We start from the raw sequence: 19,704 nt of genomic DNA on the forward strand, positions 1-19,704 counted from the left end.
TCAGTAGTGGACTGGAAGCAGAGCTCAGAGGTGGGGGATTCCTGGCTGTACAATTACATGGTCAACTTTTTAGTTTAACTCAGTGGTATTCAGTTAAGTCTCACTCAGAATAGTAGACCCATTGAAATGAATAAACCTAAGTTAGTCATGTATTAACTTTGTCTACTCTGAGTAGGTTTAGAATTGAATACCACCCAATATATTTTAGCTAGCTTTATTGTACCCTCCCCCATTTTTATTTAAGCTGATTTGGGGGCTGAAAATGGCATACTTGTAACTTCATAAATAAATAATGCCGTCTGTTATTTTGTGTGAGTAAGGGTACTCGTATGAAGTTAAGAAACTTTGGGGAGTAAAGGTTGTGTGAATCAGCTGATGAACAACTTGCAGACCATTCATTCTAAATGCTGTGAAACCACCTTGGCTATGCTTTTAAAAGATGGTGTAGAAATTCTAGAAATCTTTCTTTTTCCTTTTTGCATCATCTGTTGCTAGTCAACTAAATGAACACAGTGCTCATTCTTTCCTTTCATGTGCCATGTCTTTTCTCCATCTTTGAACAGTCTCTTATTACTCCTATGGCAGAGGGTAGATTTATTTGGACCTTACACACCAAATTTCACAGCAATTGCTTTCTTTTTGAGGGATGGCAGGTGTGTTCAGAGTTTTGCTGCTAAATAGGTTTTTCTTGCAATTGCATCTCCTACTCCTGCTTCCATCAGAGTTGAACCTTTCTAAGGCAATTAACTCTGGGCATCCTGCAGTTTATTATTTTCAGCAGCAGTGCACCTCCATCCCCCAAATATTCTGCTGGTCATAATTTGGCTGCATTATTGGGAGAAGAGTTAAATTTTTTCCACAATCCAGTAAGAGTTGGAAACAGAATTATTTGCAGACTAAGTTTATGGTTCTTGTTTTTCCTGTTGATTTGCCTCTTACAGCTATTTATATTTAATACACCTTGGCAGAGCACTCTGGGCAACAGCAAATACTTTCTGCATTAGTTAGGCTAAAATTTCTTGTTTTTGTCCTGTCCCACCTTTAAAAAAAAAGTGGGGGAGCCATAGTGGTAAAGTTGCTTTCCGGAGCTGTTTTGCTGAATCTTACTTCACTGAATAAGGATCTCTTTTTCAGTATTCTTGCCTGTTTCCTTTGCTTAATATAGAATACAAAGTAATTTTACTTACTTACTTTGCCTAAGTAGTCAACAGCAGTTTGCTTCTTAGGCAAAATAAAGAGTGCATACTCAAAAACACTTGAATCTTTTTCTAACTTGAAATCAAAAGTGCCACTCGCACACTTAAAAACTGCTTAAGAGTGCAATTGTGTGCATTTCTACTTACAAATAAGTTTCATTGAGTTCAACGGGGCTTACTCCCAGTTGAGTGTGTATAGGATTGCAAGGCTAAGAATATCTAAAACAGAAGGCAGAAAGCAGACCTTTAATTTAGTTTAAGGGACGTATCTTGTTTGCAGCGAAAGGTGGTTAATTGAGTTTAGGGCTGACTTTTCTAGACAAAACAATTAATGCAGCTAAATTATGTGACTGTGTCAAAAATAAACACAAGTGACAAGTTCTAAACCCAATTATTATTTGTGCTATCAAATGAGATTTGTTGGAATGCTTATGTACATACTATGGTAAAGTGACTGTTCACTTCAAAGATAACTTTCTGGGTGAGTGGGTGTCTTATAACAGCTATTCCTAGGTGTATGTACTTTCTAGGTCAGAGATGGGGAACCTTTGGCCTTCCAGATGTTGTTGGATTCCAACTCCCATCAACCCGCAGCAGACATGGCCAATGGTCAAGTGTGGTGGGAGTTGTAGTCCAACAATATCTGGAGGGCCACAGTTGCCCACTCCTGCTCTATTTTTATTTATTTGTTATATTTATTAGTAACATTTTTGTACTTTTGGTTCTCAAAATGGTTTACATAATAAAAATGGAAATATCACAGTCATTAAAACAGATATAAAAACAACAATAAACAAAAAACTAAAATACTCATCTAAAATATATTTAAAAGGAACATGTCCTACCCACCTTACTTAAAGAATACTCTAGGCTAATGTAATTGGAAGAAAAGTGCTTATGTGAAGGATTGATCATGTTAACCACTAATTTTCCTTGCAGACCATAATAAAACAAGGGAGCCAAAGGTCTGACTACTAAATTATACAGCCACGAGACTGGCTGTATACTATAGCCAGCAGGGATTTCTCACATTCCGCAATGTTATATTGAAAATACCCCCCATGCCATTCTGATGCTTCCCATAAGCTGATTTCAAAACAAAACCTTACAAAACGTATAGTCCTGAACTCAGAAACGCTTGCTTAACAACCCTCTAAATTTTCATGGCAATACACAAAACAGTCAGAGAGAATCTAGAGTTCAAATTCTAAAAAGAGAGGGGAAAACCCCCAGAGTCCTTTTGGACTTTTTTCTGTCAGAGTTCTCATAATCTGCTGAAATTAATTAAAAATCGGCCATTTTCACATAGCGACCTATGAATAGGGTGTTCATGGTAAGCGGTATTCAGAGGTGGTTTACCATTGCCTCCCTCTGAGGCTGAGAGGCAGTGACTGGCCCAAGGTCACCCAGTGAGCTCCGTGGCTGTGTGGGGATTCGAACCCTGGTCTCCCAGGTCATAGTCCAACACCTTAACCACTACACCACACTGGCTCTCTAGAACTATATATAAGACATAGTAAATTTAAAAACCAGAAAACACAATAATGAATAACAAAATAGTTAGGAGCACAGGAAGCTGCCTTAAACTGAGTCAGATATTGATCCATCTAGCTTATTATTGTCTACATACTGGCAGTAGTTTTCCAGGGTTTCAGGCTCCAGATATTGCCAGCCCTACCTAAAGGTACCGGGGGAACCTGGAACCTTCTGCATGCAAAGCAGAAGAAAAAGATGTTAAAACACTCAACTCGGTGTTGACTGTTAAGTATGTGGGATTGGCGCTGAAACAGTGCTGAGGCTGTGATGAGTTATCTGTTTATGACCACTCTGAATGCATAAGAATCACATAGGTTAATGCTGCCATGTTCCCAATGATTCTTATCCTGGAAAGTAAATGCTTTTGTGTTTTGGGAGAATTGGTGTGAACGTCCTCTAGACTAGAGTATAAAGCATTTGTTTGGGTGAGTGAGGCGACTGAGAAGCTGTGCATCCCTGCCCATGTGGATCCTTCTGGAGACTAAGGCAGACTCCTTCCTTTGTGAGCCAAACGGATGAGCAACCCCCCTTCTTTTTCTTTGGTAAACACTCCCTGAATAAAACAAGCCTGGCAAATAAATCAAGTGGTTAAGCCAACTTCAGTTAAAAGGACTGGCTTGAGGAGGTAGCACTTTCCTTTTTGCTTCTTAAGATGAAGCAATAGATGGAAGCTTGCGCAGAATACACTGGATAGCAGTAGCAACACTGGCATTTACGTGCGGTTGACTCTGACTCCCATTTTATTATGGCCTTCTAGGAAAATTGTTGTTTTAATGTGTTCAGGAGCTTTTTGAAGCCCATCAATCTCATCCATTTACTTAATTCCATGCAAGGCTTTGTTCCCCTAGTGCTAGTTTAGACATCTGAGATTGGTGCAGTGAATAACGAGTTTGGATAATGGATTTGAACAGCAGCTTATTGTGTCTGGCGGAACAGTCAGACAAGTGTATCTTTCCCCCTCTTTTCATTTAGTGGGCTTGTGCCAAGAACAGTGGTATTGTTCTACCTGTTAACAAATCCCTCTTATGATTACGTGCCTAATAAAGCTGTGGTGATTATAAAGATGAATATATCAAAGCCAGGATTTCTCTTCCCTCACTCCACCCCTATTTGGTTACATCTAGTTTAGGTTCTTATGCATATTGAGGTTTTTAAAGGTGCTAGGCTACTAGAGAAGTCAGTTGCGTAGTAATTTTTGGGAAAGCTGCCAGGTTCTGTTATGGACTGTTCCACAAAAAAAACCCTGTAGAAACCAACAAACCCCACACAGGTGCAGGGGTTACTGTGTGAGAAAGAGATGAAATTGAAGAAAGTGTCTCGAGGTTTTTTTGCCCAGTCAAAAAAGTTCATCATTACTCAAAGCGTAACTGATTACATGCCTATGCATTTTGGGCAGCCATCTTGGGCCTGTATTGTAAGGCTTAAGAGGCAGCTCTCACTGACTGTGCAAGCTATCTTAGACCCCAACTGCACTATACATTTAAAGCACTATCATGCCACTATAAACAGTCAAAGAATCATGGAACTATAGTTTGTTAAGGGTGCTGAGAGTTATTAGGAGACCCTAATTTCCCTCACAAAGGTACAATTCCCAGAGTTCCCTGGGAAGAGGGATTAATTGTTAAACCACTCTGGAAACTGTAGCTCTGTGAGGGGAATAGAGATCTCTAAAGCACCCTTATCAGACAACAGTCTACCAGGATTCTTTGGGATAAACCATGACTGTTTAAAGTGTTGTTATAATGCTTTAAATGAATAAAGTCAGTGGGGCCTTAAAAAAGGTGAAGGTTGCCATAAAAACACACACATTGTTCTGGGGACTTCTTTTCCCCATCCAACTTCAGGGGCCTTAGCATGGTTTATGTTCAACCCAGAATCCTCTGCTAGGCCATCTGACATCTCTAGTCAAGGTTTGATTTTGGTTTAAATTGCTTGAAGTAACAGGAATGCTTAAATTCCTGCAGGTTAAGAACATTTCCCAAGATTCCTTCTACTTTTCTGGAAGTCTGTTTGGTTTCGGTGGTCAAGGGCTCTTGTAACAGTAAGGGAAGATATCTCTGCCTCCCCTCAGCATGACAAACGTCTCCTTGCTAAGTAGCAACAATAGGTGATGCAATCTGGAGCTCCTTGTGGTGGGTCTCATTAGTATTTGCCCATCCCATTAACTACTCTTGAGTCAAGGACTTATCTCCTCTCCTGTGGTTTTTAAGGGACTTGCAATAGAATGGTGGATTTTTCAAAAAGTTATAAAGTAATTTTTAAGAATAGTTTCTGGTAGTGAGTGAGGGGTGGGTTGGGGTGGAAAAGAGACTCAAAATCCTGTTGTTGAGTAGCAGAAAGTGACAGAAGAAATGGCCGTTTGTGACTATATTTTGTGCTAAAACCTGGCCCATCTACAAAAAAAACATTTGAACTCCTGGAAAAGAGATAAAGGCAAGTTGATTTTGAGCTCTTGTCAGTTCAAAGTCCTCTCTCCCACCCAGTTTACTTTTTCTTGTCCTTTTTGGGCATAAATCCTATCTTTGGAACCATGTCCAGGGGCTCCCAGTATCATGCAAACTCATTTTTTTTCGTTTCACTTTACTTTTTTATTGTTTGGAAAAGGAAGCATTCCATTTTAAATTGCTTCCTGAGAATGCTGGCTATTCCAAAGGCTGTGTGTGCCTGCTGCAGGATGTGAAAACAGTGAATATCTTTCCCTTTGGAGGCAGGCACTTCATACCATTCCAGTTCCCAAGCCTCCTTGAGTGGCAGAGTATTGTAACTAATATATTATTATTCTAGCCAGTTAGTTCCACGGTATCCTGTGCTGCTTTATGGCACGGGCTTAAGTAAGATGTCTTTTTGAATTTCTTACACTTTATGCTTTTGAAGTGTATGTTGTGTGAGTGTGAGCCTGAATTGATTCTTTTTGATTAAGTTTTATTGATTTTTGTTTTTAGTATAAAAATGAGAGGTCAAACTTCCCCTGCCCCTCCCTGTTGGACAAATATCAACTTTGGGGATGGATGGGATTTAAATGGTAGGAAGAAGAGTTTTAAAAAGTCCTCACTAATATGATCCTGATACAAATAAGAAGAGCTTGCTGGATCAGGCTAGTAGCCCATCTAGTCCAGCATCCTGTTCTCATGCTGGCCAGCAAGAAGCCTGTGAGAAACCTGTACCCAGGACCTGAGTGCAAGAGCACTCTCCCCTCCTATGGTTTCCAGCAACTGGTATTTGAGAGCATGCTGCCTCTGACTGGAGGCACAGCATAGCTATCATGGCTGTAGCCTTTGATGTCCTTCTCTTCTGTGAGTTTGTCTAATCCTCTTTTAAAGCCCTCCAATCTCTCTTTCTCTCCCCCTCCCCATCCCCCTGGCTGTTTTAAATTATATGAGTGCTAATATTTTTAATATTTTGTGTTGTGTCTCATTTAGGGCTAAACTAGACAGTGGACTAATTGGTATTGGTCAACCCTGTGTATTTTCTGTTTGTGGGATGATTTTTTCAGTTTAGTGTCTGTACATTTCTTGAACACACAAGCACTGAAGCTGTCTTCAGATTATTTGTCCGCCTAACTTTTCTAGGCTGGCAGTAGCTTTCCAAGATTTCAGAGGAGACTTTGTCAGCATTCCTGGAGATGACAGGGATTGAACCCAGGACCTTCTGCGTGCAGACCATGTTCTCACTACTGAGCCACAGTCCCTCCCTGAATACATAGTGTATACTACATGCACAGACTCTCCTGCTCAGGCATGCCATAACTCCCACTTCTTATGTTGTCCATTATGGCTGTACTACCCTACGTATCCATCTCAATTCTAGTTCATCCTTTATAATGGACACATTTTGTGCATTTCTATGAGAAATTCTTCTTCATTTAGGTACCATTCTGCAGTACACATGTTAATGAAGCACTTTCTCTGTGTCTTCCTCCAGTTCTCACCTCTTAAATGAAGGAACCTTTAAGATTTTTCTTTGAGTGGAAGCTGGTTCATAGGTTCACACTGATTCCTTCTTCATGCTTTAAACTTTGTGACTGATGTGTATATGCGTGTGTGAGACCACAAATTTGCAAAAGAAGATAAATGCTAACTAAAAACAAACCTTTCCTTAAGCTCAAAACTAAGCCTAGTTTTCTTCAACAGGCCATTCAGTTTTAGACAAGTAGGTAATTGGTCTCATAGCCAAACAGTGCTGGTGTGAATGCCAAGACGGATAGGGTAATGTCTGATTTCTGAGTTCCAGACCAGACCAGATTTCTCTTTAATCATTTTTACTAGTTATAAATGGATGGAACATTTCATGATGCCAAATAATCCTTTTTTAAAAATATGGCTGCTAAATTGGGTTTTGGAACAAAATAGATGTTTCTTCCCCTCTTTCTCCTGGGTACAAAACCCTTGTTTATGGAAAAACAGGTTTGATTTGCTCCTGTTTTAATCTGGGTACTTCAGGCTTGGTTCTTCTGTTCACTTTCGGGTAAGCTAATATCTTCACTAGATAAATTTAGTGGTCACTTTCATACAATGCATATTTCTTATGTATGCAGGACTAAGGCTTGATGCTTGTGATGACGGGAGAAGGCTCAAAATGTTGTCATTGTGGGTTAAACAAGATGGAAGCAAACCTATTTTTTAAAATGCAGACCAGTCCCAATCACATATGAAGCCAGTTGGGTTACAATACTGAAAGTGGGTAGGAAGATGTTTTTGAGGAGATTGACTGCAAGGAAGTAAGCAGTTCAGTACACCTCACCTATATGATTTTTTTGCTGTTTAAATTGAACTAGAGGCTTGCCGGCAGTTAAGATGCTTATTTCACAATCACATCTGGTTTTGCCTTGTGGATGTGGTTGGCACATTTCCCTTGATCTTAGGAAGAGAATTGCACAGGTCAATCTGTTGGGCCTTGTACATTTAGGAAAGGTAGAGATGGGTTGTTGGAGAGAAGATGTGACAGGAAGATAACAAAGGTGATTAAAAGTTTGAAAGTCAAGAACAATGAATAAAAGAAAAAAAGATTTGGGCATGTTCAGACCTGAGGAGGAGAAATAGCAGTTTTCAAATGGGCTTAAGGTACAGGAAGGAAGACTGAAGTTAAGTGTTAGAGCAAGCCTTTCTGACTATGAGATTATGCAGGGGAACATGTTCCCAAGGTTGGTTTTAAAGGGTTTAACAATTGAAGGGTTTAAAGAGAAGCTGGAGAAATATCTGCTTGGGATGATTAAAGTACTTCTGATCCAGCCTCGGTTCAGCAGGAGCAAGCAACTAGATCACAGGTTTTCAAACTTTGCCCTAGTGAGCCAAGTCATTAAAACAAAAACCCAGTTCTGAGCCGTTCCAGTGTTACTGGAGACAAAGCAAAGATAGATGTATCAGCCGGCGATGCACACTCTCATTGCAGATCTGTGTACTATTAAACCACAGCTGTTCTACACATAATGCAGAATAAGGTAGTAAAATTGAGGACTGCACCATTTCTGATCATAGGAGTGGTGATCGTATATTGGTGAATGTGAATAGATTTTGTTTACTGCGTGTGTAGAGTCAGCCTAAGATAGAGTATATGGGCCATGAGGGCAGCAAATCCAGGGGCCATTCTTTGGCAATTGTCTAATGAAATAGACTGCTTCAGTTCCTGATAGCCTATCAAGGCAGATATAATCTAGGCTGAGGAGAGGGGTCTGAGCAATGACAATATGTGTATTGGGTCGTTTTAGAGAAGCTCACTAGAACTTGTAGAGAAGTTCACTAGAAAAGATAATGCTGGGAAAAACAGAAAGGAGCAGAAAAAGAGGAAGGCCAAACAAGAAATGGTTTGATTCCATAAAGGAAGCCACAGACCTGAACTTACTAGATCTGAACAGGGTGGCTTATGCTGTTGGAGATCACTGATTCATAGGGTCGCCATAAGTCATCGATGACTTGAAGGCACATAACAATAACAAAGAGAAGCTCCACACACCTGACACATTTGAAGACCAGTCATTCCATATGAGGTTATCTAATTGACTGGATTCTCCTCACCCCCCACAAGTAGTATTTTGTAGTATTTTAATTTGATTACCTTAATTTGATTTGATTATCTTAATTACCTTGAGCACTGGGCTAGAAGATCCTTTTAGTCCTGAACTTGGTGTGATTCAGATGTCTGATCACCAAAGCATGGTACTGCAATCAAGAGTGCCCTATAGACTGCTTAACTGCTCTTGTGGCAATGGTAGGAGGCAGACATTGTAGGTTGCTGATAACTTTCCCTGATAGCTGTGTGGTCTGGGGAGAGGCGGTAGGCCAAGCCTTTCATATGTAAGATTATCTGATGTCAAGAGGGCAGAGTTTCTGCATTGTTCATAACTTTGCAGAATGCGGAATTTTGATATGTGCAGCTTATCCTGCAGGGATGAGAAAAGCTATGTCTGCTGCAGTTTGCTTTCCTACTATACATCTGGGATAGGTACAGGAACTAGAAAAAGTACAGGTATCCTACCATCCTGCACAAGTGTGCAATAGGTATTTGATGTGTGGCATGAACACATTGTGTATGTAAATAAATTAAAAGTCTATTTAGCACTGATGGTTTTGATCTCTGCTAGCTGGAAACAATTTCTTGGTTCTGATGAAACTTGCACCTTGTGAGAATTCAGCTTCTTTTTTTAAATGCTGCAATGGTACTTCATTTCACATGTAAAATAAAACTGAAGGGTGCTGAGATCAATGGTTCACTTCAGGAAATGGAAAACAGCTATATGGAGACAAAACTTTGCACAAGTCAGCACTTAAAGGGGACCTGGGAAACAGGAGGTCTTGTCCTGTTAGAGATCATTTGACCGTGATGCACTTTTCTGACACATTTTCATAGCTTTCTCTGTATGACTTTATTTTTAAACACACTCAGGATGTCTGACAGATTTCAGATTTGTGTGTGTGTGTATTCAAGCCTAAGGTTTTTAAATTTAAAAAAATGGTTTTAAAGGGAGTTGGGGAGGAAAAAACACAACAAGAAAAAGTGACCTTATTATTTCTTTAGTAGAAGACTCCTTCAAAGCAAAACCTCCCAATTCCCCACGTGCGGAGTGGGTGCTGCAGCCTAGACCTACACCGCCCAAAGGGAGAGACCCGAATGCTTGGAACCGGCTCAAGGACCAGTCTTTTGGTAGGAAAAAAACATTTTGCATGGATGACCAGTCACGGTCATCAGAGCAGAACGACTGCCTCATTGTGTGCTCTTTCTGTCTCTTGTCTCTTTTTCCTGTCTCCCACTTCCACATCAGATTACCCCCAAGCGTGATATTCTCTGTAAAAGCCTGATGCTCTATATATGCTCTTTGGGGGTATAGGGAAGAGTGAGGGGTTGCTGACTTTGTTGAATGGCATTTACTATTAAGCAAGAGGAATAAGGGCTTGTGGTGCAAACATCAACAAATCCAGCTCTGCATAAATTCTCCCAATTGTCCTACTGCCTTGGGGTGGGAGGGCTCCGATAATTCCTGCCTTTCTATTTGCATTTCAAGGTGTGCCCTCATCAACATTTTGGAGGTAACTTCCTAAACATTGTGAGATAAAATATTCCTGCTTCAGAACAAGAGGTGAATTGAATTGCAAACTTTTTATCTAGCAGTTGCAATGTCCAGCTCAGGGAGGGGGAACCTTGGGTTCTGGGCCAAATTGACCCCCAGGCCTCTCTGCCTGGCCCTTGGGACTCTCTCCAGCCACACACCCTCTCCTCAGGTGACATCCCTCACCAGCCTAGTGTTTTTGTCTGGCTGGAAAGGCTCCTTGATCTCTGGGAATGCTTCTTATTTGCCTTGATGGAGAATAGGGAGGTGTATGTAAAAACTACCCTGCTGTACAACAGTAAGATTTGTTGCTCTGCCCCCTTTTGCCACTGGTCCTAATCATCACTGGCATGTGGACCCATAAGGTTGTCTGGAAAGAAATGTGGCCCTCAGGCTGAAAAAGGTTCCCCTTACCTGATCTAGCTTAACCATCTTCTATCTGGGCAGGGTTTCACTGTCCTGCAGTAGCCCAATTGTGTTTGTGTGGCTACTTTGTTGGGTAAGCTTCTTAAAACTATGAGCCAGCACTATGCTTGGAGATGAAGCCGCAAGTGACAGGTCTTAGAGACATTTATTACTTTTTCTCTCTCTCAAGCAAGCAAGAGAGAGAGTTTGTTTGTTGGTCTACTTCATCCTCTTGCTCTGGATGCAAGGCACCTCTATGTGAGAGCTTTATTAATCAGAAATGCCTACTGCTTCCTTGCGTTCCCACTTGGCTGCTGCCAAATACCAGTGGTGTTGGAACACAGTGGCTGAGCTTTTGAAAAGGCTGTGTCTGAGTTTATTTAGTTTGTAAATGGGAGAGTTGTTATGTGTACTAGAGCTTTTTGGCTCTCCCTCCCCCCTTGCTGCGTTGAAAAGTAGAAGATTTAGCAAGGCCAGCATTTGCAAAATTTCCTGCATGTTTTGTTGTATTTTTTTGGGGGGTGGGGAAGCATTTGTTTAAAGGAAGACCATATTGAATAACTTGGCTTGGCTTGTTGGTTACTGTTGGATTTTTAAAAAATTAAATTAAATAAATGATCCCCCTTGTTTCATTTACAAGTTTTTCTGACTTAAATTGTGGTGGGTATGTATTTGTTTTCCTTCCCTGTGTGTTACACTATTTCCTACATGCACAGTATCATGGTACCTCTCCAAATGTGTCCTTTTCTAATTTTGTCTAATGTATGCTAATGCTTATGAGGAACTAAGTTCCCTAAAACAGTCCAGCATAAAAATAGCATAGTAAGTCTTTGACCCCCTACTTCAGGCCACTTTACAAAGCTGTGTCACTTGGGTTAAAAGAGATACTGTTGGCTTTATTTTAAATCAGTTTCTGGATAATAACTTCAGAACATTGTTGGAACAGTGGTTTTCCCTTCACAGAGCTACACGTTCCCAGCACCCTTAACAAACTACAATTCCCATGATTAATTGGTGCTGTAAATGTGTGGTGGATTCGCTTTGAATGTATGGTGTTGACTTGCTTGGTCTTGAGGTTGCAGAGGCAGAGCTGTTAATGGGATTGGAAAGCTCCATAGTTTTGCAGGTTTCTGTTCCTCGCTGTGCCACCTCATTCCTTTCCTGGATACAGCTGGGCTTTGGTGTGATTCTCCATGATCCTCTATGAAACCTAGGGCTGTTTCTTACCTTGCTTTGAAGGCCATGGGTGTGATCTCATAAGCACTTTAAAGAACAGCAAAGTTATTTTGTGAATGTTGCCTTGACATAGCCTATATGTGCCCAAGTGTCTGGTGGATTTAGAATACCAGGAAACGTACTTCAACTTAGGAGTCTACTCTTGACCTTTTATGGCCCAGCAGATAGAGCATTGGTTTTGGACCTGGAGACTTTTGCCTGGTTCTAGTGCTTGGCCATGGTTTCTCTGGGTCATCATGGGAAGTTGCTGTCCCTCTTGGCTTCGACTTCCTACTTGTAGGAGAGGAATAGCAATGACCTGCATTTTGATTATGAGGTTAAGTGAAGTAATGAAGTGATATTATCCATCCTGATAAGGTCAGATGGTATATCAGAAACCACTTCTGTTTTGCAGCATTAGATATACAGTAGGGCCCTGCTTTTCTGCGGCCTGCTTTTTGATGTTGCTCTAATACGGTGGCTAAAATTAGGGTAAGGCCCCACTCATATGGTGCTTGTTTCGCTTTTACTGCCTTTTTTGGGTGTTGGGCACCATTTTATTGAAGGAGTTCTGCTTTTCAGCGGGTTTTGCTTTTAGGTGGGGGTCTTGAACGTAACCTGCCATATGAGTGGGGCCCCACTGTATATAGCTGTAGATGGAATATCTTCTTCTACTTTAATTACTGGCTTGTGTTTGCAGTAAGGAGCAAAATATTTCTTGTTCTTAATAGCAGAATGTGTGAAACGAGAGTGTTCTTTGTGAGTCAAGGTAGATACCAAGAGTGAAAATGAAGATTCCCCCACCTACCCTTAGAAAGCAAATCTGGGTGGTGGTGGAGGAAGTATTTCTTTTTCAAAAGGTTGTTGTGCAAGGAATACATGTGTCTCTTAGTCTTCCAGAACAACAAGCCCTTGCTTCAGGCCGAGGCACATGCGCATGGGCTACCCTCAAGGTGAATGTTTTTGGCCCTGCAGTATTGGGTACAAAGCAGGAACAGCTCTGGCTTTGAACAAAGCTGTACAAACTGTTCAGACCAAGTGGTAATTTGCATGCAAGTATATGACCAGCAACACTGAGCCAATGCATAACAATGGTAGGTTTCTTCACATAAACTAATTTGTGTAAAGGAAACCCACCTTTTCAAAGTGTACGCTATAGTCATGGTCACTATGAGAGTCTTAAGCCTAATGAACAGAGAAGGTCACACCTACCAAGTGTTGCCCCATTGTCTTGCAGTCTCATTCAGCTGTTCTTCCTCTGCACAAGTGGATCTAGGCCCATTTAATTTTATTATGCAATTTATGTATGTATTTATGGGACAGGATCTGTGCCAGCAGTAATAACAAGCCCTGGCATTGTGTGGCAATTCCTAGGACACATAATAATTTCTCCTTCCTCTCTCTATTGCAGAACCTCTGCAGTTTGGGTGGCAGCCTTGATTTTTATACACTGTAGGTCTGTTTACTGAGCTTTCTTGGCTCCTTGGTTTTATCCCAGGCACAAGCCCTTGCATCTGAAATGTCTAACTCTGTGTCAGCTGCTGCATAGGAATTACCCTATCACTGGCTGGGTAAAGGAAGACTGAGCAGGGATGGGCTGCCACAAACTGTAAAATGTAGAAGAATGTAAGGCATGAGACTAAAGTTCTCTGAGAGCTTACTGAGTGGGGCTTTTTCTCTTTAAAAAGTTTTTAACATCCAGTCAGGCTAGTGGGATAAGATTCACAGTTAGACTTCACATTTTTATATTAAGGAAATGTGGGTATTTGGACACAGCTATTTACTCCCTCTTCTCTTCCTCTCCCCACTGTGCAAAACCTGTGAAGACATTCAGTATGGGTCCCTGTTACACTAGCTCCCCTCGCTCATGATTTCACCATGCAACGACCAACTTCCCAGCCCAGCAGTGCCCCCTTTTTACAACACTTTTATGATTGCCTGAGCAGGATTTATTATTATTGCTTGAGATGTTTATATTGCATTAGTTGCCTAAAGACCTCAGCCAGGATGTGCTGGGAGTTGTACAAATATCTTGTAAATTACAGCCCCATTCCCAGTGGCCTTTTGGAGAAGATCTAGTGGCATTATTTGGTGTAGGAGGCAATCACTTCCCTTGCTCTTCTTTTTCCCCTTTCCATGAGTAGAACAAAAACAATAATACAGATGGAAAGATGGAACCTTTTATATATTTTACAGAATTATATAACATTTTTAAGATGTAGTTTGCAGCCAATCCTGAGCCCCAAAATGATGAAAATGGAGCCAAATCAGTTTCACGAATGAAAGGATTGGGAAATATTTGGAGACTTTTTTTTTGCCTCTAGAACCTCATATTTCACTTTGAATTATGAACCTAATAAAGTGTTGCTGCAGCACTATAATTAATATAAAGCAAACACTTAAATGCCCTAGGGTAGGGAAGTGACACTATCATTCCCATCCCGCAGAAGAGGAAAACCAGGACCATGCATTGAGTAAAGAACAGCATTTTGAGAACTGTCTTAAGAACAAATAAGACACACAGGTTCATATTTTTAGAACTCTGCCACAGATTTTGCTTGGTCTGCAGCAGTGGTGTGGAACCTTTTTCAGCACAGGGGCCACAATCCCTTCTGGGCAACCTTATGAGAGCCACATCCTAGTAGTGGATGGGAGCAGAGGCAAAAGTGGGCAGAGCAACACATTTAATCTTTGTAGTTTCTACAAGATACCCTCCTGTCTGTCCTCCACTCAGACAAGCAAGAGGCATTATCAGGGTTCAAGGACATATTACAGCTAAGCAAAAACATTTGGGGTGTGAAGCAGACCTAGTGGAGGGGGGAGGCCTTGAATTTGCCTGCTTTGTAGAGTGATGACAAGCCCCCTCACAAAATAGCCAGTGATGCTAGTGGGAAAGCTAACCATTTGACTAGTCTTCAGATTTGTATGTAGGAATATAGAAAGTTGTCTTATACCAGGGATTCCCAAACTGTGGTCCGCAGACATCATTCCGGTGATCTGTGGATGCAGAATGTCTGTGGATTTGTGGTTAAAGATGGGAGATAGCACAACCATTGCATTAAATATTTATATTGATTTTAATTGTATGTTCATTGCTTTTATTTTTATGTTGTATGTTATTGTCTATGGAATTCATATTGTAATGCAATAAAATACAATATGTAAGAAATAAAAGAAGCAATGCACATACAATTAAAGGTCATGTGGCATCTAGCATGGCATATTACAATTGCTACAACAGGCAGAAAAATAGTTAAGTGGTCTGTCAAGACCCTCAACAATTTTCAGGCTATGGGGGGAAAAGTTTGGGAACCACTGTCTGGCCACTGGCCCATCTAGGTCAGTAAAGTCTATAAAGACTAGCAGTGGCGCTGCAGATGTAGGAGTTTCTCAGCCCTACCTGGAGATTCCAAGGATTGAACTTGATACCTTTTGCATGCAACGCATGTACTCTACCACTGAGCTGTGGACCTTTCATTGAACTCTGATATATGTTCATCACAACCACGCTGGTTGACATTCTGCATAACAAAAAGAAGGGAATTCCTTGCATTTTTACAGTAAGTTTTCAAAATTGTATTTCAGCTAAAAGAACCTTTCAGAATGACCATTCTGAAATATAGCTAATCTTGATTCCAAGAATAGAAATGACATAGAATCCACTCCTGCTTTTCACTGTCTATCCTCTCACTTGTAAGAAGTGATGCTTTAATTTCTGATTTATACTTAATCTAGCTTTATTGTTGAGCTCTTGCTCCTTAAAATCCCTTCCACTGAAGAGCTTGTTCAAAGTACTTCTTATGCCTTGTCAAATTGTATTTTAAACTTCATCACAATAAGATACCAGGCCTTTTCTGATAATCTGAGTTTTTAAAAAACTTCCCCACTTACTATGGAGGAGAAAATTGTGGAATCTTCCTTAGGCATTGATGATGAGCTATCTGTCTGACAGCAGTGAGCTTAACACATTGCTAATAGTAACTCCTGCAAGAGAGTGTGCCCACAACCAGTACAGCCAAGTCTTTATTACTATGTATCACCAGTGGTAACCTTTCTTGTCAGCTTCAGGCAGAGTTACAAAAATTACAGTGGTATTAGATTGTGCATATGAGCCCAGAATGTAACTGTTGCCTGTAGCCCCTCTCCCCCCATCCCACAGTCTCTCTCTCATTCATTCATTCATTTTTTCAGTCAGTCAGTCACTACAGGAACGAGCATAGTTAGCAAAGTCACTGACAGAGCAATCTTGTGTAATCCTTGAGTTCAGTGGGGCTTACTCCCTGGGGTGTATAGGATTGCAGCCTGAATACCTTTGAGCAAGCCAATGTCTGTTTTAAGTCCCCTTTATCTGACTCACATAAGTATTAATGAGCTAGGAAAGTAAATTACTTTTAAAATATTTTTAATCAAACTGTTACCTATGGATTTCTTATTGAAGAATCCCATAAAAATATACACATTAAATAAGGACTTTTACTGATATCTTTAGTAGCAGCTGTAGACTTCAAGACTATTTCTTTCAGCAGTTATAAACCTTGAGAGAAGTCCATAGGTTTGAGTGCGATGCTTTTGTGTGTGTGTGTGTGTGTGTGTGTGTGTGTGTGTGTGTGTATATATATATATATATATATATATGACAGGGGAGAGGTATGTGTGTGTGTGTGTGAGAGAGAGAGAGAGTGCGTGCATGCGGAGGAGATGATTTTTATCAGGATTCATTTTCCCTTGGGGATGGAGGGAGTAGAGCACAGTGTTCTTTTTTGGGATAAATTACAAATACATTTCCGCTCCTCATTCCTCCCTGATTTGTAACCTTTTGAAGGAAGAAAAGAACAGTGTTGATTTAGAAACAAATACACACACACGCAAAACAAGCCCAAAATATGTGAGATGCTTATGACCTCCTTTCTAGCTTGTGATCAAGCAGTAGAACGTCTTGCCCTTAGTGTAAACCTCTGGTTGGCCTCATTCACACCATACATTTATTCCACTATTATTCCAAATATATTATTTCAAATATCTGGGCTGTGGGCCTAATAAGGCCTGGCACAGAGTCTCACTTTGGCCCATGAGGCTTTTCCCCCCAAACCAATCCCACTTGCCCCACATCTGACATCATATGAGACGGGTAGAGATGGATCTGCTAATGTACAACGGAGAGCTTGGTGATTAGCAGCTGCAAATCTTGAGCGCCACCTACTCCTCTTGGACTCCTTGTTCCACATTTTACCTGGAGAGCCAGAGCTGCCAGTTGTGGGTCACTGATGGTTTCTTGTTGTAGGATTGGAGGCTTTTACTTTCTTGAAGAATCTTACAATGCTGCTGTTTTTGGAAATTGCACTGGAGGTATTGATGGTGCAGGGCCTGATTATTCAGTTGTATATTTTGGAAGCCTGTGTGTGAGGGGCCAGTTAAGGGTTTTTGTAAGGGTGTTTCCCCCCCCCTTTCTTTTCCAATAAAATTTGCTGAAGGTAATGTATGAATACCTGTTTCTTTGTTTTCCAACCAGAGTTCCTCTTGGAGTTTGAGGCAGATGTACCATGGGTTGTATCAAACTCAGTTCTACTCAGAGTAGGCTTACTGAATTTAATGAACCTAAATTAATCATGCCCATTTATTTCAGTGGGTCTACTCTGAATAGAACTTTGCATATTTGGTTCTATTGGGTTGTATCCAAGTTAATGCCCCACTCTGGGGGCACATGCTGTCTCAGCTTGAGCCATACAGGTTCATTTCAGAAGGCTGTCAAGTCAGTTTTCCTGCCAGATGTTGGGCAGGGGGAAAAAAAGCTGCTTGTATTTTAACAAAGACCTACAGCAGGCCTATATTTAACGTTTTGGGTGGATATTTCATTGGCAATTGCAGCCTTTCCATTGTACCTCCCAGCAGCAGGATTTTTGCTGCTTGTTTGTAGAAGGGGGGTGGGTAACAGGAGAGTTTCCTGTGGAGTAGAAAATCCTGACAATATTCTGCATCATTTTTACAAGCCTCCAAGCTCCTCCTCAGCTTGCATGAAGAAGTAACATTTCATGCCTCCTGGATGCTACTGCTGTCTCAGTGAAAAAGAGAACATGGCTGTAGACTTGGGGCCGGGAACCTTTTTCAGCTTGAGGGCTGCATTCCATCATGGGCAGCCTTCTGGGGGCTGCATGCCAGTGTTTGGTTGAGTGAGAGAGAAATGGATGGAGCTAGAGTGTAGCGGTTAAGGTGTTGGACTACGACCTGGAAGACCAGGGTTTGAATCCCCACACAGCCATGAAGCACACTGGGTGACCTTGGGCCAGTCACTGCCTCTCAGCCTCATGAAAACCCTATTCATAGGGTCGCCATAAGTTGGAATCGACTTGAAGGCAGTACATTTACATTTTTAGAGGCAAAAGTGGGTGGAGCAATGAATATGACTCTTACCTTTGTACAGTAGGCTACATTCTAGCCACACAAAAGTCTAGATGAGGTTTCTACATGCCCACCCACATCTTCCCATCTTCCAGCCAGCCTGGCAAAAGGCATTATCACAGTTCAAGAATACATTCCAGCCAGGCAAAAGTACTCAGTGGTGCAGAGCAGAATTGGTGGGGGGAAGCTAGCTGGGAGAGGGCATGGCCTGGGGAGAGTCCTGACGGCTGGATAGAGGGGCCTGAAGGGCTGTATGCAGCTCCTGGGCCTGAGATTCTCCACTGCTGCTGAACACAATCTGGTTTTATCTGTGTGGGATTTCCAGATGAGGATATTTCTCTGCTTGGAATGTGCAGTTTTTGTTAAATTTTATTCCTGGAGATCTAGACTTAAAAAGTAACATTTCTGCTGCTATCAAAACGTATTTTGCAAGCAAACCTCTGCAAATGAGTTGCTAAGACAATGTGATTCTTTTTCCTGCCCCATTCCAGCTAGTGCTATATTGTTACAAAATGTGTGCAGTGTGGATTGTGGCTATGGAGACCTCCTTATAGTTACTGGGCCCCCTGAAACCCTGCTATCTCCTAAAATTGTTCCTCCCATGTTACTTATTTATCTGTTTGTTTATGTATTTACAGTGTGCTGCCTCTCTGAAGTGTTGAGAGAGCTCACATGTCCCATTTAGGAGTAGGGTGTGTGAGATATCCCCAGTGAATGTCTGCTGGAGCTACACAGTGGGCAGCAGTCACAGCAACAGTGGTGCTGGGGGTAGGAGCTACAGTTGCTTGGTGATGGGTTGGCGACAAATGGTCCCTTCTTCCTTGAGAGTAGTGTACAAGAGTAGTGCTGCGGGGTGTATCACATGTCTTTTTGGGTGGCTGTGGGAAGAGCTGTGGAAGGCTATTGGGGATGGAATATTGTGCAATTAGCTTTCAATTAGGGCTCGCCTACTATTGTTGTTGTTATATGCCTTCAAGTCGATTACGACTTATGGCGACCCTATGAATCAGTGACCTCCACATCTGTCATGAACCACCCTGTTCAGATCTTGTAAGTTCAGGTCTGTGGCTTCCTTTATGGAATCAATCCAAATCTGGTTTGGCCTTCCTCTTTTTCTACTCCCTTCTGTTTTTCCCAGCATTGTTGTCTTTTCTACTGAATCATGTCTTCTCATTATGTGTCCAAAGTATGATCACCTCAGTTTCATCATTTTTGCTTCTAGTGATAGTTCTGGCTTAATTTGTTCAAACACCCAATTATTTGTCTTTTTCGCAGTCCATGGTATGCGCAAAGCTCTTCTCCAACTAACAACAAAATCCTCATTCTCATTTAACGTGGCTGCTGTCTGGAAACAATACTGCTCCCCCACACCCTTCCAGGCACTACTGCTGTGGTCTTCTAGAGCAGTAGTCTGTG

The 19,704-nt window shown here is 41.4% G+C and overlaps 1 protein-coding gene across 6 annotated transcripts in view; it reads left to right on the forward strand.

The window, feature by feature from the left end:
- Positions 1-19,704, forward strand: part of LRP1 (LDL receptor related protein 1) — a 448,332-nt gene that overhangs the window by 66,641 nt on the left and 361,987 nt on the right. For 3 of the 6 annotated variants that reach the window (XM_061614615.1, XM_061614609.1, XM_061614611.1), the window contains exon 2: positions 9,744-9,869. The exons of 2 other annotated variants lie outside the window; for them this stretch is intronic. Coding sequence is in view for 3 of the 4 variants with exons in the window: in XM_061614609.1 (XP_061470593.1) it covers positions 9,744-9,869 (126 nt within the window). In the remaining variant the exon portion in view is untranslated. The remainder of the gene's footprint in view (positions 1-9,743; positions 9,870-19,704) is intronic. One more of the 6 variants, XM_061614610.1, reaches the window with a different exon arrangement.

The sequence above is a fragment of the Rhineura floridana genome, chromosome 3 (assembly GCF_030035675.1).
Source record: "Rhineura floridana isolate rRhiFlo1 chromosome 3, rRhiFlo1.hap2, whole genome shotgun sequence".
NCBI classification, from domain to species: Eukaryota; Metazoa; Chordata; class Lepidosauria; order Squamata; family Rhineuridae; genus Rhineura; species Rhineura floridana.